A 23,418-nucleotide genomic window follows, 5' to 3' on the forward strand; every position below is an offset into this window, starting at 1 on the left:
CTCCGCCCCGGCCGCGCCTGCGCGCTCCGCCACCGCCGCCCCGGCGGAGCGGCGCGGGGAGGGCGGGGCCCGCCGCGGCGCGGGGAGAGGCGGGGCGGGGCGAGCGGGTCCGCGCCGCCAGGGCGGCGGCCCCCCCCGGGGCACCCTGCGGCCGGGGCTGCTCCTGCCCCGCCTCCGCGGGCTTCTCCGGGCGGAGACCGCGGCGGGACCGGAGCAGCCCCCGCCAGCGCCGCGCGCTCCAATGCCCCCCTCCGCCGCGTCAGAGCAACGCTTTGCGTGTCTCGACCGAATGAAAAACCTCCGCCCGGGGGCGGCGGGGAGAAGAGGGTGCGGGTCAAGACTCCTACGGAGCAGGGGGTTTGAAATACAGGGCTTGGTCTAAAGGCTCTGGTTTGAGACGCAAGACGCGCACGGCCTGCACCGGAGCGGGCATTTAAAGAGAAAAGAGGTTTAGTTTGTTTTTTCCCTCCTGTGTTCTCAAATTATTACTTAGGTACAATTTGGGGGAAGGGTACAGGATTTTGTACATGAAGACATTCTACTACTACTACACAGTACATATTGCAAGACGCTGAATACTATATACATACATCGATTGCATCAAATTAGTGTATGCAAGCTGTAAAAGTAGTTGCACACAAATAATCCTTAGTTCATACTAATTTTGTCCAATGATAAAATAACATCATTACAAGTCTCGTATTCTCATTTTCACATTATACATTTTCTTACAGGCACAGCTGTATATACAGTGGTTATTTCCATAACCAGCTCTATGTTCCAAAACAGCCCTTCTGAATTGAAAGAGATTCTGGAAAAGATCTGCATGTTGCTGAATTTGACTTAGTATTTCTTCGGTGCAGCTGCAGATGCTGTCTGCAGTGCCAAGTCCATTAATTCTCCACAGCTCATCCAAAAAGTCAAGATGATAGCAACATGAATCCAGCTTTGCCAATGTATTTCAAAAAAACATACAGTAGCAACTCATGTCCATAGGGTCATTCCAAGGTCAGTTTGGGAAGAAGTGTAAGCTGGGACCACAGCAGCAGCTTTACTGTCTTTTTAGGACAAGTTGGGGAAAACGTACACAGTAAGTTCATAATGAGTAAGGATTTTCCAGTTCAAAAAATGAATTTTACTACATGAGAAATGAAGGGGTGAAAATACAAAGCAATTAATCACAAGATACTATTTAAAACAATCTTCAGTATAGAGAGTACTTATTCCACTTGACACTTCCTTAAGAGGAAAAGCCAAATTACATTCTGCCAATAACAATGCAGAGAAAATAGCTTTTCTGGTACCTCTCAAACAAGTTACTCCTCACACATTCATGTCATTTCACAGAATTTTTTAACTGCCGCCAATAGTGAGCTGAAGTCCACTGATACACTGACACATTCAAAATGGTCATGTGAAATTATGTATAAAATATTATTTCTGGTATCTGTCCATCTTCTATTGATGTACCATTGTTGTTACCTGGTGAACTATAAAAGACAAAGCATGTTTTGCTAGCAGTAGGAGATTCGTGGATCACTTTCTTCAAACCTTTTGTTCCATAATGGGAATCAGGACCCTGAAAAACGTCGGAAGAGATTAGCAACTGAATGGAAGTGGGCAGCAAGACCCATAAAATGTTGAAGTTCAAACACTACTGACACGTTATTTTAGTAGTACAAAATTTCTGTACCCACATCATAGAAGTTATATACAAAATCACGGACAACAGAAGTGCCCTATGTCTAAACAACATAGAAAAAGTTTCTGACAGCAGACTTAAACCACTTGATTTTATCCAACTAGTAATGAATAAATGTTTTCTAGTACTTCTCCTTCTCCTACCGGTTGTCTATATTTTCACTTAGTTCCCTGCCTCAGCTTCTTTTAACGTGCAACATTTTTTTCCAACCCACTCAACTCTGATTTCTGTGTAGGGGATTGTATTTAAAAGAATATTAAAATATTTTTGAGAAAACATTGAATAAATAAATTCTTCCATAACATTAAGGGGAGACTTTCCCAGAACAAATAATTCTTTCCTGTATTTCAGCACTAGTATATAAAAAGTGATTAAAAAAAAAAAAGCTTTCTGTTTTCTTGGCTCTAGTCAGTGGTTAGAATACCCTTGATAAAAGAAATCAAACTTAAATTTTGATAGAGAGCTGCCAGATTAGATATTCTAGATAGTGCTTTTGCCCACACAGAACCAGTGACTTCCATGAAGACTCATTCTAACTCTTACATCAAGCCAGAAAGTGGGAAGGCACAAAGGATCCAGTTTTGAATTCCGTGCTGTGGCACAGAAGAGAGGTAGCAGTCTTACAAGTTACTGTGCAGTTTAACTACATCCTTCTTTAGTGCTAAACTTAAAACAAATTCAAGATCTAGGAGACACTGTCCCATCAGAAGACAGATAAAAGAACAACACTTGCATCAAAATAACATTTTCTTTTGTACAGTTAGGCATTCTTACTTTCAACGTTGCACAAGCTGTGTAGCAAACTGTTGGCAAAATCTCTATAGGTTCTTTGAACATAACTCTGAATGTACTGGCTGTTCCATCACAACTAAATCCAGTATCATTTTGTCCTAGTGTTTGATTCTTCTCATAATCAATTATCTGTACAAAAACATGAAAACAGTATTTTTAGGTTTACAAGCTTGAGAAAGATTCTTATTGTATGCACGTTAGAAGATTACAAGCAAACACTTGCCTACTCCACCCAGTTTAATTGCAAGGATAGTGCAATCTCAGAACTGGAAAGTAGGTGTAATTTCCTGATACCATTAGGGTTGACCCAGCAGCATGCCGAACGATGGCTTGGGAGTTTCACACAGGCTGTCCAATCTGTGAGCTAGATTCAACACTGCTCCAACCAGGTTATAGTCTTTGCTTGGGAGATGAAGAACAGCTCTTAGACCGTTAGCTTCTGACTTTCATATACTACATATAATCCTGTACTTAGATTTGCTGATCTTCGGACACCTACACAGCCCACGAGGGAAGCACGTTTGCTGGCCATGACTAACTCAGAAAACAAGTTTTTACAGATAATGTAAGCAGTCAATGACACATTCTTAAAAGAAAACAAGAACTTGAGCTGCAATGTTTTATACAATTTATTTCTATTCTAGATTCAGTATAAAAATTACACTCAGACTACATATTATTTCTTTTGCCTTCAATTTTAATGATGAATAGGAATCACTAGCTAAGATGTAGTAATAGCAGATACCTCACTTCTCATTTTGGATAGCAATCCTGATCCATGCTGCCAAACACCTCTTGCAGAAGTTGGATATCAGAGCTTTAGAGTAACATGAACACTTCTCATTATTACTGCGCTAACAAGAATCCTATCAATTTTAATATTTTATTATTAAACTGCCATATAATTTTTAACACTGCATATATGAGATGAAGCCCTATTCTAGGCAAAATGTGCTCCAATTGTTTTTCCCCAGCCACAATCAATAGGAATATTAACAATTATAATGCTGAAGTCCTAAGCCCCTTTCACATAAAAGATGTATTTGCAATATACATTAGTACTATTTTAAGACAAGCATTAAATGTTTTACTCTCTGAAGCTCTGCTAGTACTGATGCAGGTCCAAGAACAATGGTAGAAACACAGGACTTAAATACCTGTCTGGAAACATTGTGACAAGAAAGTTTCAGATTCATGAGGAATTGGGGATAGTTCCAGAATAAAGAGAACCTGTATAAGATGGATGGCCTTCATCTGAACCATAAAGGTACATTAGCCTTTCAGTTTGGATCAGAAGTATGTTTTTCAAGTGAATCTCTTGATCATTCCCATTTAATATGCTTTGGTTTGCCTTGCATGAACTAAACTCTTTTCACATAAAATAAATCCAGCAAACATGCTGAGGGAGCACACTAAACGCTCTCATCTGCTAACAGGAAGATCTCAGCTAACAGCTGAGAGGATCAAACAACAGCTAGTGCAAAGTAAAAATCCCCAAATATGTATAGTATAGCTGCTAGGTCCTCCGTACCAACTCTTTTGTTCTAAAGATCCAGTCTAGTGCACTATGCTACTCATTTACACAGATGTATAGTTTGAGAAAACCAAACTGATGGCACTTCAAATAGAGAAATTTGCAAGAGAGCTTTTAAATTGAGGAATGTGGAAAAGCCACCAAATTCCTTCAAAACCTCATCTGAGATACATTCTGTTTGGAGTATCATAACACAACATTTTCTAATTAAGAGACAGATACAAAATTCCTATCCTTAAGTACAGGATGGTCAAAGAATAGTAATCATCGAATAGGAAACAGAAGACAAATAAACTGTCATTTAAATAGGATGCCCAGAAATTAACCAAAACTGCAGTTCCAGCACATGCTAGAAGTCTATGAAACAAGATAGAGACAATGGAATTTCTGTCCCTAAATGAAGTCACAGATTCTTTCTTTCACGAAATTTGCCACACACCTAATAAATCAATGTGATGCAACAGTACCAGGTTACAAAATACACAGCACAGAGTAAAACTGCCAGTCACAGAATGCTAATACCTTGTTAGAAAGCTTAGAATCAAATCAAAACTAATCTCAATAAGAAAGAGAATTCAAATGGACTGAAATTCCGTACTTAAAAAGGAAAAAATATACTGCTGGATCAGTATTACTAAAAGACAATCCTGACCACAACATGCTAAGAGAGATCAAACAGGTTACAAGAGCAGAAAATACAATTTTAGTGGTGTCTTCAATTACGCGCTCAGACCGGGCAAGTGTCATATCAGGACATGAAGCAGGGGTGACATTTTTAGATGTTGTCACTGACCATTTCATGAGCTTGCTAACCAATTGCTCAGTAGGAAGAAACGCAACCCTTGATTTGGTACTGAGTGATGAGCAGGATCAGATTCAAAATTTCATAATGGAAACACTATGTAACAGTGTTCATAATACACTTAAGAGTCAACACTCCCACGTGAACAACAAAAGCAAATCCACCACAGCTGTGCTAAATTTCAAAAAGAGAAAAATGAGGAACCTTGTTCAAAAGAAGCTAAAAGGAGCAATTAAGAACATCAAATCTTTATAAGAAGCATGCAGACTACTGAAGGACATCACATGCCCAAGTACAGTATCAGTACACATCGCCTATTAGGAAGGGCTTGAGAAAAGGGGAAAAAAGCTGGCATGGCTGATCAGCAAAAGGCTATTACTGGAAATAAACAAACAAAAAAGGGCATCCTGTAGTAATATGAAGTTGTGTCCAGATTAAAATAGAAAGGTTCAAACTGACAGATTAAAATGTAAAAAATACAATTTAGCAGGCCAAAAGGTTTAGGAACAGCTATCTGAAAGCATCAAAACCAATGTTAAATCATTGTTTCAACACAGCAGTAGCAAAAAGCCCTATAGACTCTCTGGTGGGCTAAACAGCATGAAGATATAAAAAGAGTAGCAGCAGGATAAGGCCTTCACGTAGGAGCCTGGAGAACAGCAATACAAATAAATCATTTACCAGCAGAAGAAACTGGGGAGATTCCCATGCTGGCACGAAGTTTACAGCAAACCTAAAATTGAAGCAACTTTACAGAAGAAGTTAATGGTAACAGTAACATACAACCTTCTGCCTAAGACTGAATCAGTAGCAAACAAGATGTCAATCTTTCCAAAAAGCTCTGGGAAAGGACAAGCCTCTATGCCCCAACAGGTATACCAGGCAAGCCAAGAATGTAATAAATACCCAATCGGGTCAGACAAATGGTCCAATATGCTCTGACAGTGGCAAGAGAAGATGTTGCTGAGGGTTATCACACAAGTCTGGGCTCTGCTCTCCACTCCCCCAGCATCCACAACTGTTCTACTGGGGGTGCTACAGTGCACATCCCCCTTCTGTTCCTTCCAGAATCTTCTAGTGGATCTGCTATTGATGAATCAACATGTTCAAACGCCGCCAAATTCAAAACAGGGGATCTGCTTCTTGTGGCAGAATGTTTAGTATCCTCTGCATTAAAAAAACCCACTCTCATATGTTTTGATCTTCTGCTAGTATCAGTAAGAGTCTCCTAGTTCTAATATTCTGGGGCTTAGTGAATAACAGTTCTGCATTTACCTTATCCATTGCCCTCATGATTTTAGAAGCATTGCTTGCACCTCCCCACAGCCTTCTCCCCTACAAACCGAAGAGTCCTAGCCTTTTTAGTCTGTCTTCATAAAGCAGCAGCTCTATCCCCTTAATAATTTTAATTACCCTTTTCTCTACCTTCTAATTCTACTGTGTGAGATTGGGAACCTCACACAATACTGAGGATGTGGGCATACTTGGCTTTCATACAGCAACACAACGTCACCTTTTATCTTGTTTTTGGTATCTTCCCAATGACAGTCACTGCATGTTGTGTCACTGATTTCAGAGAGCTGTTGATGACAAATCCAAGATCTCTTTCCTGAATTACTAGAAACTTTATTAAAGGACAGACTTTGTGCACAACTGAACAGATTACAAAGCTATTAAATTCCTCTGCAGAAAGCTTACAGGGGGAATTCAAGGTTGGACTAGATAAGTATCCTGAAGAAAGATTCACTGGGAGCTACTAAACAGAAAAACCAAACTGGTCTTGGGAAACACCTATACTGAAAATGATTGAAGGACAGGAGAATACAGCAGAAAGGGAGGAAAGTTTCATATTGTTCTTACTCTTCCCTAGTCATCCACTTATGACCACCGCTGGGACAAAACACAGGTTAGATTCCTGGCCTATCAATTGCTCCTACCCAAATATACACCAAACCTCTTGCAAGTACTACAAGTGCAGTTCCTGCATAAGCCTATTTAAACAGAATATACTGTACCTGTATATTAACTTGATAGTCTGTGGGTCCATGAATAGATCCATATAATCCAAATCCCACTATGGAAATTCTTCTATTAACTGTGAATCTAGTAAGACACAAGCCAAGAAAGGAATTTAAACAACTGTGATGGGTGTGTTAGCTTATTCCCAGTCAAGTAGGAAAAAGACTCCCACTGAAGAATAGGGAAGTAAACTGAAAAAGACATATTTTTTTTTAATAACACTTTATATTTAGATTTCTATAGTAAGAAAAATGCTTTGTAAGGTATCAGCTTTATAGGTTAAAGCTTTGCTAATCCCAATATATTCAGTATCACTAAACAAAACAACCAGATTCTTTTGAATATCTCAAAAATAAAAACACATCAAGACTTGGTATTTTAAAAAGAAATATGCAGCTAACACCCAATCACTCTAGAATGCACCCAATCCTCCTGAACTTTGTTCTTTGCTACTTTAAATTTTACGTGTACAACAGGCTAAGTAATTTTAAAAAAAGGAAAAGATCAAACATGCCCCAACAGAACCAGTATGTTTGTTACTGTAACTTATGACAAGAAGACGAAGTTGACTAATATATTCCCTTTCTTCCCACACTTCTCTGTCTCTCCTCCAAATACTTTCAAAAGCCATACCTAATCCGATCACTTGTTCCACTGTAGCCCCAGCGACTCTCCACTTGCTGGAACCTGTTAATGCTGCATTCTTTTCCTCTAAGGCAACATCTTGGTCGGTCAATATAATCTACTTTAGGTTTAGGATTGACAGTAAAATGCAGAAAGAGATTTACTACTTCCCGATCTGACAAGATTCCAGACTGAGCAGGGCCTGTGGAAAGAAAAAACTTCTAAGATGATTTGAAGAATTACTCCAACTGTTGTATTTACACCACACATATTTGCAAACTGAAGATGACAATAATATTTTCCAATGGCCAGAGCATATTCTGCAGCATGTTCTGCTTTCATTTGTACATCACAACTTTTATTAGTATGATATTAATAACAGAATAGAGTGTTAAGCACCTCAACACTCACAGGTGAACAGTGCAGAGATATGGTCTAACAGTAAGACAAAGAACCCCCAAACTCACCTGCTGCAAACTCTTCAATAGTCATTAATGGAAAACGGATTAAGGAAAGAGCTCTGCCAAGGACTTTTTGTTTGTTTCCAAATGTCACAGGCAGTTGCTGTCTTTGACATTCTGCTTCTGCCCAGCGAACAACAGCTCCAAAGAGTCTACTTTCTCTAATACTAAGGGTATCTCTTTCTAGAACTGCACATAATGTGTCTAAAGAAAAAAAGTTAACAGATTAGATCAGTTTTCATCCAAACCAGTAACAGCGCTACACATTCAGTAAGCTTAAAATGTTACGTAAACATGAATAACATTCATCATAAGACATCGAAGACATCTTATGTATAAAGAAATCTCCCAATGTTGTATAGACTCCAAACTAAAAAATCATTTTCCTGCTATGAAGACAGCATATGAACTTTCTTCTTGATTCCTAAGGGTGTGACTATATATAATCTATGTAGTGGCAACCAGTATCCTAAAGAATTTCCATGGCTAGGGCAAGATCAAAACTGGAAGTGACCAAGTGGTGAATGAACACTACTAAAAAAAACACGTTACTCATGATGACATGTCATATTCTCATCTGAGTAGCCACCTGCCAATCTAGATCTACTATAGACACAAGCAGCAGTGGTGCACACAAAACCAGTTTAAAGATACATGAAAGTAATCTTAAACATTGACGTATTTGCCACCCGCAACGCTTGAAGGTGGAACACAGGATGTGAGGCAAGGTACTCTCATGTGTTTTACAACAGCAAGTTTTCCTGTATTTCTGACTTGTTCTGGCATTTTATGAATAACAGGTATGCAAAAATTCTGAGTTTATCACAGAACACAAGCCTGAAAAAAAATGTGTTTTCATATTCTGAATCTTCTGTCTTCTTTGGGAATTTTTAAATGCCCTGAATATAAGCAAGGGATGTTTGCAGTCATAGAAAATATCATATTGGAAAGTCAAACCAGATTGGGACTTATCAAGAGCAGAGATGAACACTCACAGTCTGAACATGAGTTAACAATGACTTTACAATTTCTTTAAGCAGCCGGAATACGTTCCTTCAGTCTGAGTTTTTCACAGACTCCAGCTGAATTTGACTTAGACACATATAGTAACAATGAAATTAAGTAAGCAAATTTACAACAGCTACCTTTCATAAAAGATGAAACATAGAAACCAGCAGTTTAGATATATTCTTTTTTAAACAGATTTCATATATTGTACCTGATCTGTGCAACTCTGAATAGAGAAGTACCATGCAGCAACAAAACAGTATGATTCCTGTTACAGACGAAAAACAGGTGTGGATCCCTCAGGGATGAGGCACAACATTCAGCGAGTGAAAGCTTTGGCTTTCATTAAAGCTTAGTGTTGCCACGGTGGGTGCCCCGGAACACTGACACTAATCAAATGGGGACTCAATGCAGTGGAACCCTGCTTGGAAGTGAAGCTCAAAGGAAAGCACTGCAGGGGTGGATAACAAAACTTGCACTGATTAACATTTCATACATACGCAATATCCTGTTTTGCTCATTAGTAAACTCACTGATGTAATGCAGGTGCTGTTGTCCAAATTCCGAGATCTGCAGCTGGACATCGTGTTGGCGCTTGTGCAAAGGTGGGTGCAGATGAGGGGAAAAGCGAACTACGCCAGGTTACCTTGACAAGGAGGTAACATGTGCTTGGGACTCTGCATGCTCAGATGGGGGAAGCAAACTATCCTGGGTTACTGTAGCAAAGCCTTCTTGTGCCCTACAATTCCCTTCAGAAGTTTAATGCTTAGAACACACAAAGTAACTTACCTATATCAATGTCAGTAAAGCCTTCTGCACTTATTGCATCCATAGTACTTTTGTCTATTGTGTCAAGACAAAGACTAGCAAGCTGAGGTTCATCAAACAAACGAGCCTAAAAAGGTAAAGAAAAACATCTTAAGCATAAAGTTGACAAACCACTAATCTTAAAAAGCAAGTATTTTTACCATAGTATACATCTAAATTAAAATAGGTTTATTTGTCTAAGTACTTTTTGTGTTTATACCTTAAAAAGCACTTAAATTCTCAAAAGAGTACATAATTAAGGAGAATTCACTACATGCAAGTTTTCCTTCATGCTTATGTCTGTAGTTTTGGCAATATAAGTAAAAAGTACATATCAAATCCACTATAGTGAACTGAAGCACAGTCTTAAAAAAAGACAATTAAGAGATCCATGGAAATACACTGTAGAATAAACTGGCTCCATTTGAAATGTCCCAGTCCATTGCATACTAAAAAAGAAAAGGGGGGGGGGGGAGAGGAGGGGGGGAAGAGAAAAAAATAAAAGAAAAGAAAGATGCCTTTCCTCCACATTAATAAGAAGCTAAGTCTGTAAAAATGCTAACAGAGCAACAGATATTTTCATACATAAATTAGACTACATGATAGCAACCCCCCTGTGAAGTAATATTTAGTCATTTCCCTCCAAATACTGATTTTCTTAGTAAATCAAAACTAAGGTTAAATTTACCTACTTGAGTAAGCAGCATAAAGGCATTATCTGCTCGGAGGTGCTTTGTTAGAAAATCTACACAATGTGCTTCCAGGGCTGGGACTGCATACTTTTTAGCAGTGTATAAAGTAGTCATGACTGTTTCTGGACCAATTTGAACTTCATCTGAATAAAGAAACCTAGAAATCAATACACAAATACACATCCATAAAAACATATCTTGAGCAGGGCAGTCAAGCACAACATAACAGTCTCTTTGCATTTAGAAAACAGGTCAAAGATTTGCACTGTGAACATGCGACAGTTGACCATGTAGCATTTTTACAAATTAATAAGCTAGTTAAAGGGTTGAAGAAAGAATATTACGTTAACCTAATGGCATACATTTGTTTTAAATATGTATTACTCCCTAAGACTGATTTGGCTGTACTAGTTATACATAGCTACTGAACTGTAAACAACAGCTGAGCTGCAGAATTACTTAACATATGAATGAATGCATGTGCTTTTGATTCACTAGGAAGAGCTGTATTTCTAAATATCAATACATAGCCTTCTATGGCTATATTACTGAACTTAATTTACTGACAGTGCACACCAGCTTCCCCACCATGAGGAGAATAGTGTCAAGGACTTACACTGTGATAACATCTTATGTCAAAATTACCATTCTGTAGTGTTCAGAGGAGAAGAAAGGGAGTAATATTCTAGCAGATGACCTTGACTCTTCTATTCCTGCCATAGCAAAACACTCTGGCTTGCCTCCACTATTTGAGGCTAGATGATTGGTTGAGATTTTAGCACAAGCTGTGAACCAAAAGATAGAAGCCTCCACCAAAACCAGGAAAAAACCCTGTTTCCTGAGCAGCTGTTATTCGAGACCAGACAAGATAAGATTTAATTTAAGGTTCTGTATGGAAAAGGTGACTTTTTAAAAATAACTTTTCTTAAAGGTGACATTGAAGATAATCTTAGCAATATTTAATCAGTTTTTCAGATAATAATCAAGAATAGCCTGTGATTTACAAAAATACATTTGTCCTCAACACACAGGTGATTAAACATAATAAACCAGGGCACATTAGCAGATGCAGAAATTCCACAATGAAGACCAAGCCTTTCCTTTATATTTTTTAATATTTTTTTCAGAACCTCCTGGAAATGAATGACAAGCAACATGTAGAGATGGAAGGTGTGCTTAGAAGGGTTTTTAAATGTAACAATAAGCAGTTTGTATTTAACAGAAGAAACTTTTGAAAGTAATGGACTCAAACTTGTTTGCAATGTGGGGAGATCTAAGTAATAGAAACCTAAGTAAAGTTTCAACTAAAATTCTTCACTGTTTATATTTCTTATATTCCAAGAGAACTCTCATTCTTGGTGATTGCTAACACACAACTAAACATGGCGTCCAATATTAAATTTGCTGCCACTTAGCAACAGGTACATATTTACCATTACAATACTCCAATCTATTCAAATGGCCAGCTTTCATGTCACTTAGGAAACGTGAATGATGCTCTAGATTAATTCGTTAAACTGGATTTACATCAAACAGCTTTTAGAAAGAATGAGTTTAATTAAATCCTAACTTTTTTTTAGTAAAAGTTTCATACAGTTCATTTAGAACTGATTTATGAAAGCTATAAACTATTATCTGTTGATGAAAATGATGGGGTGACTTGCCAGTCATAATCACTGACAAATTTACTTTTAAGAAACTAAGATCTCATAAGTACAGTTTGGTGTACCAAATTGACAATTAGTTCATTAAAGCACTAGAATAGTGCATCTAGATTTTGGTTCTAAGATTTAAAAAAAAAACTGTTTAAAATGCCCTAACCTTCTTTGTATGACTTTGTAGGAGCTTGGAGTCCAAATCACAAAACAGGTGAACATTAACAGGGTGTAAAAAAAACAGCACTACCGTGCAAACTACATTATAAATTAATTTTACCTAATGCTAAAAAAAAAAAAAAAAAAAAAAAAATCACCAAGTTGTTTTTGGAACATGATTTTGATTTTATTCCTAAAGTGTGTCCAATCTGAAGCCAATGAACTGACACACCAGAGGAGCTTATCTGGCTTGTGGTTCACTTTCTACTGCACCTTCTTAAGAACCAGGGTGCAATCCCAAACTGCAGTTTTCTGACCCCTGCTTTCCCAGAAATTTTGCAGGCTGTTTCCTCATATGATCAAAAACCAATCACATGGCCAAATGACAGGAATTCAAATGTGGCAACAGTGCACATACATGCACATTTTTCATTCATGTGAGTTCTCTGAGCTACAGGATGCATTTTCATCCCACGAAGGACACGCTTGAGGCTCCATGCTCCAATCCCTCCGCTGCTTTATGGCTGGATATACATTAAGAGACACTCCCAACTGAAAGCGGGTCAACGATAAACTAACAGGATTTAATTGATTGAAGTTCTGACAACTACAATTTGCACAGCATCTCAAGCACTAACTAAAACATCAGTGTGCTATGAACACTATTTTCAGCACAAATCCAAAACATAGCCCCATACAAGCTACTATAAAGAATTTAACTCTATCCCAGCAAAATCCAGCACATTCGCCATCCTTTATGGTGTACCATTTATGTCATGCTCAGGTCCCACACTATCGCAACACATCCTCATTAACCACCCCCTTCCCCATAAAATGTCTGTAAAATGTACATAAATACCATAAAATGTTCATTGAGTTCATTTGGTCTACAGCTTTGGGCTCCATCCATTATGGTATTCACTCAGGACAGGAGAGGTGGTGTGTTGCATGGAGTTACTGGGTACTATTGACCTCATTATCTGTTTCTAGACATTGATCACCCCAGGGCCTAACAACTCATAGTTACAGAACACATAGTTACATACTTTGAAACTGAGAAAACTCATGACAAGCATCACAGAATGGTTTGGGTTGGAAGGGACCTTAAAGATCACCTAGTTCCAACCCCCTGCCATGGGCAGGGACACCTTCCACTAGACCAGGTTGCTCAAAGCCCCATCCAACCTGGCCTTGAACACTTCCAGGGATGGGGCATCCAGGAAGTGTCCAAAGTCACACTGTCAGTTTTTTTGTGTTTAATATTTCACATTTTTGACAATGCCAATACTTTTCTGGGATTTTCAAAGCCAAACAGTAGTCTTCTGCAAATACTAAAAAGTGTGAATTTGTGAAGTTAAAAGGTAGCTGTAAAAACTATGAAAATTGGTAATAAAGTACATTGCTCTAGGATGTTGTATAATCCTATTTCCCTCAAGTATATGCATGGATGATCATGATGTATTCATCTACTCATAAAAGAGGAACTCTAGGTGTGTCTTCTCTCTAAAAATCCCTCTGCTCATGTGCCAAGAGCTCTGTCTCTGTGTTAACTCTCCCATTCATGGCATGCCTGAACTAGCACACCTTTATATTTATACCACTGTTCCTCCTCCACTTAACTCAGTGGGGCTCAAGATCACTTATTCTTCCCCCCTGCTGCCTTCCCTCCTCTCCTTCCCTTCGACAGACTTACAGAAACAACCTGCTCTTTAGATATTGACTAATTTTATTGTCATCCAGGATGGCGCGTGTGTGTGCGTGTGTGCGTGTGTGTGCATAGTGGAAGAACACTTTTAGTGACCAGAACAAACAATTTTTCCAAGTGACCACTTACATAAGCCTCTCATACATTTTATGCCACTTTTCTTTCCTCTCAGGTTAGCACTTTTTTCTCCTCTAGTCTTAGCATCTTCCCAACAGCTGAAATATTTTCACCATTATAAAAGCACACAGGAATCTTCTTCCAGTTAGTCATGATTACCCCTTTATTTACTGCTCGCCAAAGTCCTCTGCAAAGACATTTGGAAGATGAACTGCTAAATTTGTACCATGTCGTCACCTTCCTTTATACTATGATCAAAGGACACATTCAATTACTGTAAAATGTGAATGAAATTTTAAAAAATCTTACTAAAAACAACAAAAAATGAAACCTTAAAGCAGAATCCTACTAAGACAACTTTAATTTTCTTGATCACTGCTATTCATTTGTACAGACAGAAACATAGGAAAAAAAAAAGCACTGTTTAACTGGGAAGCAGATTCAAACTTTGTGACTTTGATATTATTTCAGCTCTTAAGGATTTAATCTGTCAAACTACTGAAGTAGTCAGCTGCTTTTAAAAAACTCCTCTGTCTCATGCTCAAAACTCTTCAGGCAAGAGGAATAAGGGATGATAAACCAAAACACACACCACAGCCATTTCTAAGCCTTTGAGCTCAGCCAATTGTCTTCTAAGTTCTCTCCCCTTCCCCAGCCAACTTTAAAAGGCTCTCCTTTTCCCATCTTTACAGTTAAGATTTTAGCCCACAGACAAGGAGGACTACCCAACTTTCTCTAGGGGAAAAAAGAAACCCTAAAATCCATTACTGGAATTGCAGTGGTACTATTAATTAAAGTTTCAGTTCATTATTTTTAAATACTTTAACTCTACAAATTTATCAGTTTAGAGTCCCATCAGAAAAAGGTAGCCGATTTTAAACTGTGTGTGAATATACCCAAAAGAAAAATCAAAAAACAGATGTCACATTAACTTGGTGACTATCAGATGTTTAAATTGTTCAATTTCTAACTAGTTTTTTCTTCACCATAAACATAGTTCTTGAACTACCATCTACTTTGTGATGAAACATTAACACTGATGAAAGTTGACATCATAGGACAGAGAAATGACACTCAGCCTTGCTGCACAGATACAGATGGAATGAATTTTTTTAAGAGAATCGGAAAATTTTTCATCAGAAAATCTTTTCCTTTGGCTTTAATTTACAAGTAGCATTTGTCAGTAGATCTTTATGAAACACATCAACTACAGACAGGACCTAACAAACCACATGAGTAAATAAAATGGAAATGAGCTGTGGAACATTAAATAATTAGTAAATTATCCCTAAAAGTTTTTGCATCACTTAAACATTTCCTTTACCTTGATGTTCATTTGCTATATGCATTCAAAGATCCCAACGTAATTTCTAGCCAATACACCTCAAATTGGCCCTTGCAAAGATTAAAGAAAGGTCCTATAAAAGGTAACCATTATTATCTGACCAATTTACTAATGATAGATAAGAGAGACCAACAGTGCAAGGATAATTCTCGCCTCTTCTGGCCAACACCAGGAAAAAAAAACAGGTTGTCTTATAGTTGGTATACTTAACAAACAGTGTATATGAGCATGGAAGAAGTCCAGTACTGGTCTGTATTATAGAAGTTCTCCTTAGATATGTTTTTAAGAAGGTGTTGCAATGTATATTTATTACAATACAAGATCAAAAAATATATATAATATGGAACAATGTCCTAAAAAGCTGCCATGTATTTCATACCAAAGACAACATCAAACCTGAGATGTTTCAGCAGTTCATCAGTCTGGTGATATTTAGACAAGATACAAGCATAATCAGTTTACTTACGTAAGTCCCCTGGCCATTACGTACTAGCAGCTCTACCAACACAAGATGGCTTTTGTTTGCTTCTAACAACATCTCTTCATTCACTTCTACAGTTTTCAAATACCATCCTTCTCATCTTAGAACTCTCCTGTTTCCGTGTTCATATTTTTACCCAAATTTCTCACTAGATTCACTTTTCATTGTCCAGTGTGTTTTCCACATATATATAGACAAACACACATACGTGCACAGTCATTCACTTTTAACCTTTGAAACCATTTTGCCTGAAAGACACTTCCCTCTATCTCCCACTCTGCTACACAAACTCTTCACTTAGCCACTCTCTCTTTGCCAAGCATCCACAAAATAAATACAGTTCATTTACTAATGGCAACAGAGACACATCACTGCTGCTGCATGGTGGTTTGTTGGTTGTTTTTTTTCAAATCAGTTGCTGCAACTTCTGTGTCCATGATTACTAAAAAGAGTAGGTGACTCTTCTTCTCACTGTTCTTATCTGTTAGGCCTCAAAACACAGAGAAAGTTCCTAAGACTTTGGAGCTTTTCCCATTACAGAAAACCTCAAGACACTACATATTTTTTCCAGGCAATAATATTACTTGTTTCCCAAATGTTCATTACAGAAATCTGTTTCATATATTTTATAAAGGTTTTGCCTAACAGAGGAGTTTCTTTGAGAAAAACCTTAAGGTTAAGCAGTTTAGTCACATTACCACACCACAGCCTGATGCACAAAGAAACGATCAGTAATTGTTTCTATGAACACCATAAATTTTATTTACCACTACAGTGAGTGAAAAGCAATGGTAGATCAACTCATCAGTTTTGTGAGCATGAGAAGTAGCAGATCCTATTCTGCCCAAATTAGAAATCACTAACCTATTTTACATACTTTTTGCCATCACTGCACTCATGGTCTCCCTTGGGTGGTTTGTGTGTAAAAATCAGTTACTACCTTCTGCTGCATGTTCACTCTCCACCCAAAAGTGTCTGAAATAAGTGTGATTACAATGGGTATGCCTCTGCTAAAAAGATACAACAATTTATTACCACTGCTGAAAAAGAAAAGCTAACTGAAATTGTATACATCTTACTAAGTAAGTATCAAATGAAACCCAAAAGCTTGGTACAACAGCCTCTGTCCTTTCTTAGTCATCATTAGAAGGTGGATGGATAGTTGCAACATTCAGAGGAACCACTAATTCCCATCATCTTCCTTAAAAAACCCCACGGAATCAAAAAGCCAAACCAGACGCCCACCACTACCAAAGTACTTTTCTGAATGGACAATCGGCTGCCCTAAAATCAAGGCGCTTCTCTCGGCAAAAAGGATGCAGGAGAAAGAGCAAGAAGGAACCAAAACGTGTTCGCGGGGCGGTTTGACCTTGCGTGCCGGCCCGCAAGGTTGTTACGCGTTTTCTCTGCATCTCCCTCCACGGACAGGCCCACGGCGGCCCGGGGGAAAGGAAGGGCTCCCTGGGGACGGGAGCCAGGAGGGGCCGCGGAGCGAGGAAACGACACCAGCGGCCGAGCGGGGCCCCGCGGCCCGGCCCGGCGGGCGGGCGATGCCGGCGGGAGGGGAGGCCCGTCCCCCCGCCCCGCGGCGCGGTGCCCCCGGCCCAGGAGCCCCCACCGCGCCCGGGACCGCCCGCCCCGGCCTGACCTCAGGAGCGCCAGGAAGGCGGCGGGCTCCACGTCGGGCAGCTCGATCTCGGCCGAGGTGGTGGCCATGCCGCCGTTAAACATCGCGTCGAAGACGGCGCTGCCGGCCGCCAGGACGAAGCGGTGGGCGGGGATGCGCTGCTGGCCAGGCCCGGGGGGCGCCCCCCCGCCCCCGCCGCGGGGGCTGCCCTTGCCCACCACGAAGTGCACGTCGCTGAGGAGCTCGTTGGAGAAGAGGAAGGCGAAGCGCTCCCGCAGCGAGCCCTTGGTGGCCTGCCAGTTGTACAGCGGCTCGCGCTGCAGCACCGCGCCGGCCTCCGCGGCGGCGGTGGCGGCGGCGGCGGCGGTAGCAGCGGCGGTGACGGCGGCGGGCGTCTCCACGGGCGCACCCGAGCCGCCGCCGGCGGCCGCCATCGCCGCCCTGAGGGGGCCGGGCCGCGCCGGGCCGGGCCGCTCCGTCCGCCGGCGGCACGCGAGCCCCCGCCGCGGGCCCCGACGTCAGCCGCTCGCCGCCCCTCCGCCGCGCATGCGCCTCTGCCTCGCGCAGGCTCGCGGCGGAGGCGTCGCTGCCCGTCCGCCCCGCCACAGCGGCCGCGCGGGCGGCTGAGGGGAAGCGCGGGCGCGGTCGGGAGCGCGGTCTTCCAGGCGTCGGCCGGGTCCCCCAGGCCGTGCCCAGAGGCGACCCGTGTCCCTTGTTAGTTTTATAAAGGGGTCCGATACAGGCGTGTGCAGTGGGAATGCGCTTCCAGAGCCGCGAAGAGGGAAAACCCAGGCATGCCAAGCACAGAGCGTTGTGACAGTCAGGCAGCGTTGAAACATTAATGACTTGGCTTACAGTTTTTATACGGTGAAATCCATTTACAGTGTGTCGCGACTTTACGTGTTTTAAACTTCTGAGGAGAAAAAACAAAGCAAAACTGGCACCCGTGAACGTAGCAGAGAGGCAGTGCGGTTTTTGTGCCTAACGCAGTAGCCATCAAATTCAACGTCCTTGGACCAGGGAATATAGGGTGGTGAAGTAATTTGGCAAATTTTGACAAGCAAAATACGATCATGTTTAGTGTACTGTCTTGGTGGCTTTGGGGAAAGAAAGGGGAAAGAAAAAAAAAGGTATGTTTGCCTTTTCACAGTCCTGTCAAACCGGACCCTGTCAGTTGAAAAATAAGGTGGAATTTTGCCATCTACTGGCGTTCTGCTGTAAATACAGCAGCAATTTAAATTACGGAGCTGAAACCTATTTATCACACTTGTCAGCGTTTATGGAAGCGTGTGGCTAAAAGAGGAATAGAATATGTCACCACTCTGCATTTAGGTTTATAATTAGGACAAAACTGAGACCAAGCAAGTGTGGTCCGTTTCGCAGAACAAGTTTTAGAGAACCTTAAGCAAGATGGAAGCAATTTCAGCAGGGTAAACTATAGTGGGAAAGGGCACAAGAAGACATAATATACCAACCAGAAAGCAGCAAGTAGCTTTGCACAGAGGCTATATTTAAAAATAAAATCATACTGCTGACTTAGAAGAATGAAGGTATCACCTTTGTGCTTTTCTTGTCCCAAGGTGGGCAAGGAAGGGAAAGCGGGAGAAGCCCAGATTCCCTACAATAGCTTAGGGACAGAGATGGAAAAAATCGTGAGGGAAACAGTGACACCATGGACACAAATAAATAGTTTTCTGGGGGTATTTTTTTTAGTCATGGGATGATGTGGGTATTAATGAGAGTTTCCGTCATTGCTGTCTTTCTGCTTTTACCTTTCTGTGTTCACTCACGGGTTAGTTTGTCAGCTGAGAACCAACAGCCATGACTGCTCTGCTTACAAAAAGTCAACATATTGTCAGTAACACACTAGAGGAAGTTAACAAGGATGGAAGAGGGTTAAGGAAAAAAGAGGGAAAGGTACGCTGAAGAACTAGAAGGAGGGCGGCTGGGGCAGACAGAATGTGTAGGATGGCTTCAGGGATGAGAAATCAATCATAAGAAGACAAAGCTATGCAAGACAGAAAAAAGGGGAAAGACCTATGAGATGGGCTGAGAAAGCAAGCTGAGAGAGAAAATGAGGGGAAAGAAACAGAAATAAAAACAATATGAAAGAAATCAAAAGTCTAAAAAAAAAAAAAAAAGAAAAACAGGAAAGGAGACAAAGGAAAGGAGACAAAGAAAAGGAGAAATGCCACCTGTATGCCCATCAGATCTGATCAGCTAAAAGCCAAATGCACTAATTTAAACAGTTTTGGAAGTGACAGCTAAGAAAATATTAAGTAACAGATTTCCCTTTGAAACTGGGCTTTTCTGCATGTAGACAATGAGCCTCAGGCAGTTGTTTCACCTTGTAATCTTTGTGCCAGCTTCCTTCTTAAAAAAAATCAGTCAGTTTTTCTTTGGCATTTTCAGTAGGTGGATCATAGCCATTTTTAAATGTGATGTCATGGGATTGTATTCACCAGTCCAGATCAGAAATAATACACAATGCTTTTCCCAAAAAGGGCTACACATGAATGTCACTAAAATGCTGTCCTGTTGTTTGTTTTCTTAGCATGCTCTTTTTTTTCTAGGAAATATAGCAGAAATTAATACAGACAAAAATATTTATATAACATAAGCAGTACAAATTGGCCCAAGAATAACTTTTTGTTTGATCTCATGTAACAGAATGGCTACAAATCAAGGGCTGCAGACAAAAGTTCAACAGTGTTATATTATATAGCTGTGAAGGCTGTCCTGATCACTAGCCAGCAAAACAGAAGGTCAGGGAGTGTCTACAGTTTTGAACAACTCCTTTTCAAGGTCTACATAATGGCCTGAGCAAGCTCGTGCTGACCTGGTGCCTTTTTTCTCTGGAAATTCATGAAGGAAGTACTCCCCAAGTTTTGAGGTTACTCTACCTGTCCGCAGGGAGAGAGAGGACAAAGTGGGTTTACATATACTGAAGAAGAACCAGAGAATGTCCTGATCAAACTGCAGGGATCTCTCAGGTGCTTGTGATGCCAGGGATGTCCCAGACACAGGAATGCCTGCCCAGTGGCCCTGGCCTTCCCTGCCAGAGAAACGGGGCCAGTTCTGTGAGAGCCATCAAAAGGGTTTGGGTTACAAAGTGTATTGTTTTCAATCATTTATTCCTGAAATTATTTAAATTCTCCTCCCTTTCCTTCTTTTCTCCACATGAACACAGCTTTGTGTATGTTCTAAGGAGCTGCTTGTTGTTACGATCATAGTTTCTGAGCTGGCACATATTTTTACAGTGATTAGCAATTGTTCTCATAAGTGGTTAGCATCCTTTCTCTGCTTCAGGAGGGAAGAGAATAATTCAGAGTAAATCACAGATTTGTTTCTGATTAAACTTCCTGGTTGGGGCCATTCGATGATATCTTTTCCTTTCCATGCTCAATTAGATTCTTAAGATCCCCTACCTCTGATCCATACCATTGTTGTGAATGGCAGACACGCATATGACCATTCCCGTGACTGAATTACTAGTAGCTTTATAACAACAACAACCAACAATAATAATAATGATAACAACAACAACAACAACAGTAAAGACGTTATCTCCTTGGGCTTTTTATTGTGATTATTATTGTTACCTTCTCTCTGGTTTGCATTAACCTGTACTGTTGTGATGTGGGGTCTGCAGGTAACGTAACCTTGCACTTTTTGGAGCACTGGATCCATCCATGCACAGAACACAAATTCAGAGTCTTAGATCTGAGGAACACTAAGGGCAGGGATTACATTTTTTTTCTTATGTCTTGTAAAGTCCCTATATAACGTTGATTAAAAAGCCATAATAAGTATGCAACTTTCTCAGAATTTTTAAAATTCATAATTCTTTGCCCTATCGTTTCTAGAAGTAATGCTTGTATGCAAGCACTTCATTGTGCATTTTCAGCTGTGCTGGTTAGTTGTTCTGGAGTATTAAGGTTATTATGTCTCTTGTCCCCTCAATTATATTAGTGTACTTTTCTGATTTTTACTGATAATACTTATAATTTCTACATTAATTTGTCTTAATATATTGTAATTATTGCTTACAGTACACTGTTGCCATAAACATTCCTGCTAATCAAAGTATTTCTGTGAAAATTTTCAGAATCCTGACTCAGAGATGTGCACAACTGATACAAACATCACATGGAAGTTTTTAATCACTCCAGTTGTGGAGGTAGCTCTTTCATTTTTCATTCTGCACATTTATATATTTCAGAAATATAAAAAAAATGGCAATGGCAACATTCTTCACACTTTTCTCTGAAAGTAATTGCAAAACAAACCCAATTAATTAAGACTTAGAAGATTCTACTCACCACATACCTATTTTACTTATAATTTCAAATACTGACATGGCTGGCTCTATGAAAAATCCTATACTTTGACATATTTTTAAAATAATTAAAAATGTTCTGTTACTGCATAGCTGGAGAAGCAAAGGAGAGGAAATTCTTTTACTATTTATTACCAGCATATCTTTATGATTGAGCAGTGACTATTTTGTGAAGCTATTTACTTTTCAATTGCTGCTAAATGTGTTGAGGCACAGCAGCGTTCCAGACAGAGCACAGATTTCCTCCATTTCTACTGGGGTATTTAGCTAGCAGTTCAATTTCCACATGATTAACAAGATTCTTACTGAGAAGCCACACTCTTGCCATTTACAGTTTAAGTCAAATTGACATACTCCCTTTTACTGTAATGCCTATTAATTTTACTCTGACATGTCTCTTTCCCTCTTAAGATTATTTGTTGGTGAATAGACAGGCTGTAGCACAAGAAACAGCTCCGTTTTTGAGGTACTGATATTCAGTTTTCTAAGTGGAATGGACACTAATCACTTATTCCTCTTTGCATGCTTCTTTGGTGCTGTGATTGCTGCTGGAGAATCCCCCCGAATCCCCCCAAATCCTCAGCAGATCATTAGCACGTGGCCTCCTGACCCCCAGTGCATGCCATATGAACTACATTATATTGCCTCTGGTGCACCATGCAGTCTGTGATTCACAATACAGCATCATTTATTAGGTCTTACAGCCTCAACTAACAAGAAATTCAGAAATAGAAGAGTTTGGCTTTAAAGCTGCTAGAGGATTGCAGTTATGTGTGGTCTAAGCTGCTCCCCCAGCAAATTAACAAAAGTCCCAAACATGAAGCTTTCAATTCATCTTTTAATTCCCCTTTTAAACCATCTTTATCTGGACTATTGGTTACTGACTTCTCTTGCCTTAAAAACTCACTTGCAAATACAGGAAGTACAGTCTCAAGAATGTGTCAGCTTAGTTCAATAAAAATTGGATGACACGAGTTGTTTTGTACCAGGACGGTATTTTGTAGCTGGCATCATAATGCAATGAAAGCTTGCTGCTTGGCAGAGCCATATGTGAACACATGAGCAATGCTTCCATGAGCTATAAATAGCACCTCTTAATCCTTGCATTGATCTTCATGTGCTTGCTTAAGGTTCACCTACCTATATTTGTATAGATTAATGTCATTTCTTTGATTTAAAATAAAATCAGCTATGTCTCAAAATAACGTTAAACACTACAATTCGTCATGATGTAACAGGCAGTTATTAAAGATAAGAGCTGTTTCCCAGACTAAAAGTAGACACAAAGACCTAATGGCCAGTTAGTCTCCTAACTTCGAAGCTGACTATTAATAAATAAGCATTTTTATGTCCTCCACAGTATTCTTTTGCTGGCACACTTACAAACGCCTTCTTAGTCCTGACATCAAGACTGATCTGCCACCATTTAACAGCGAGACTGAAGAGAAATATCTTCCATATTATAAGTACTGGTTGTTGATCCAGTAAGGTCTAATTGAGATCAGCCTGAGCGTATTGCTTGTGAGTTGAGTATTACCAGGCAAGGGGC

The 23,418-nt window shown here is 40.0% G+C and overlaps 1 protein-coding gene across 1 annotated transcript; it reads right to left on the reverse strand.

Annotated features, from left to right (window-relative positions):
* Positions 1-454: 454 nt before the first annotated feature.
* On the reverse strand, positions 455-18,117 carry BTBD1 (BTB domain containing 1). Its single transcript, XM_030015301.1, has 8 exons — positions 17,552-18,117; positions 10,442-10,598; positions 9,732-9,837; positions 7,941-8,138; positions 7,483-7,675; positions 6,846-6,933; positions 2,477-2,623; positions 455-1,579 (listed from the first exon to the last, which is right to left on the reverse strand). Exons 1-8 carry the CDS (start codon positions 17,962-17,964, stop codon positions 1,421-1,423), a joined length of 1,461 nt encoding a protein of 486 aa, XP_029871161.1. The 5' UTR covers positions 17,965-18,117; the 3' UTR covers positions 455-1,420.
* Between the last annotated feature and the right edge of the window lie 5,301 nt (positions 18,118-23,418).

This window comes from Aquila chrysaetos, chromosome 5 (assembly GCF_900496995.4).
Source record: "Aquila chrysaetos chrysaetos chromosome 5, bAquChr1.4, whole genome shotgun sequence".
NCBI classification, from domain to species: Eukaryota; Metazoa; Chordata; class Aves; order Accipitriformes; family Accipitridae; genus Aquila; species Aquila chrysaetos.

Bases quoted from the DNA above. Each gene is read 5' to 3' on its own strand.
- BTBD1 (XM_030015301.1), bottom strand. From the start codon at position 17,964: ATGGCGGCCGCCGGCGGCGGCTCGGGTGCGCCCGTGGAGACGCCCGCC. The intron at 9,838-10,441 runs GTAGGTAAATTT...TTACCTTTTTAG, and splicing joins CCTTTATGCTGCTTACTCAA to GCTCGTTTGTTTGATGAACC. The intron at 6,934-7,482 runs GTATGGCTTTTG...GTGTCTTACTAG, and splicing joins GGAACAAGTGATCGGATTAG to ATTCACAGTTAATAGAAGAA.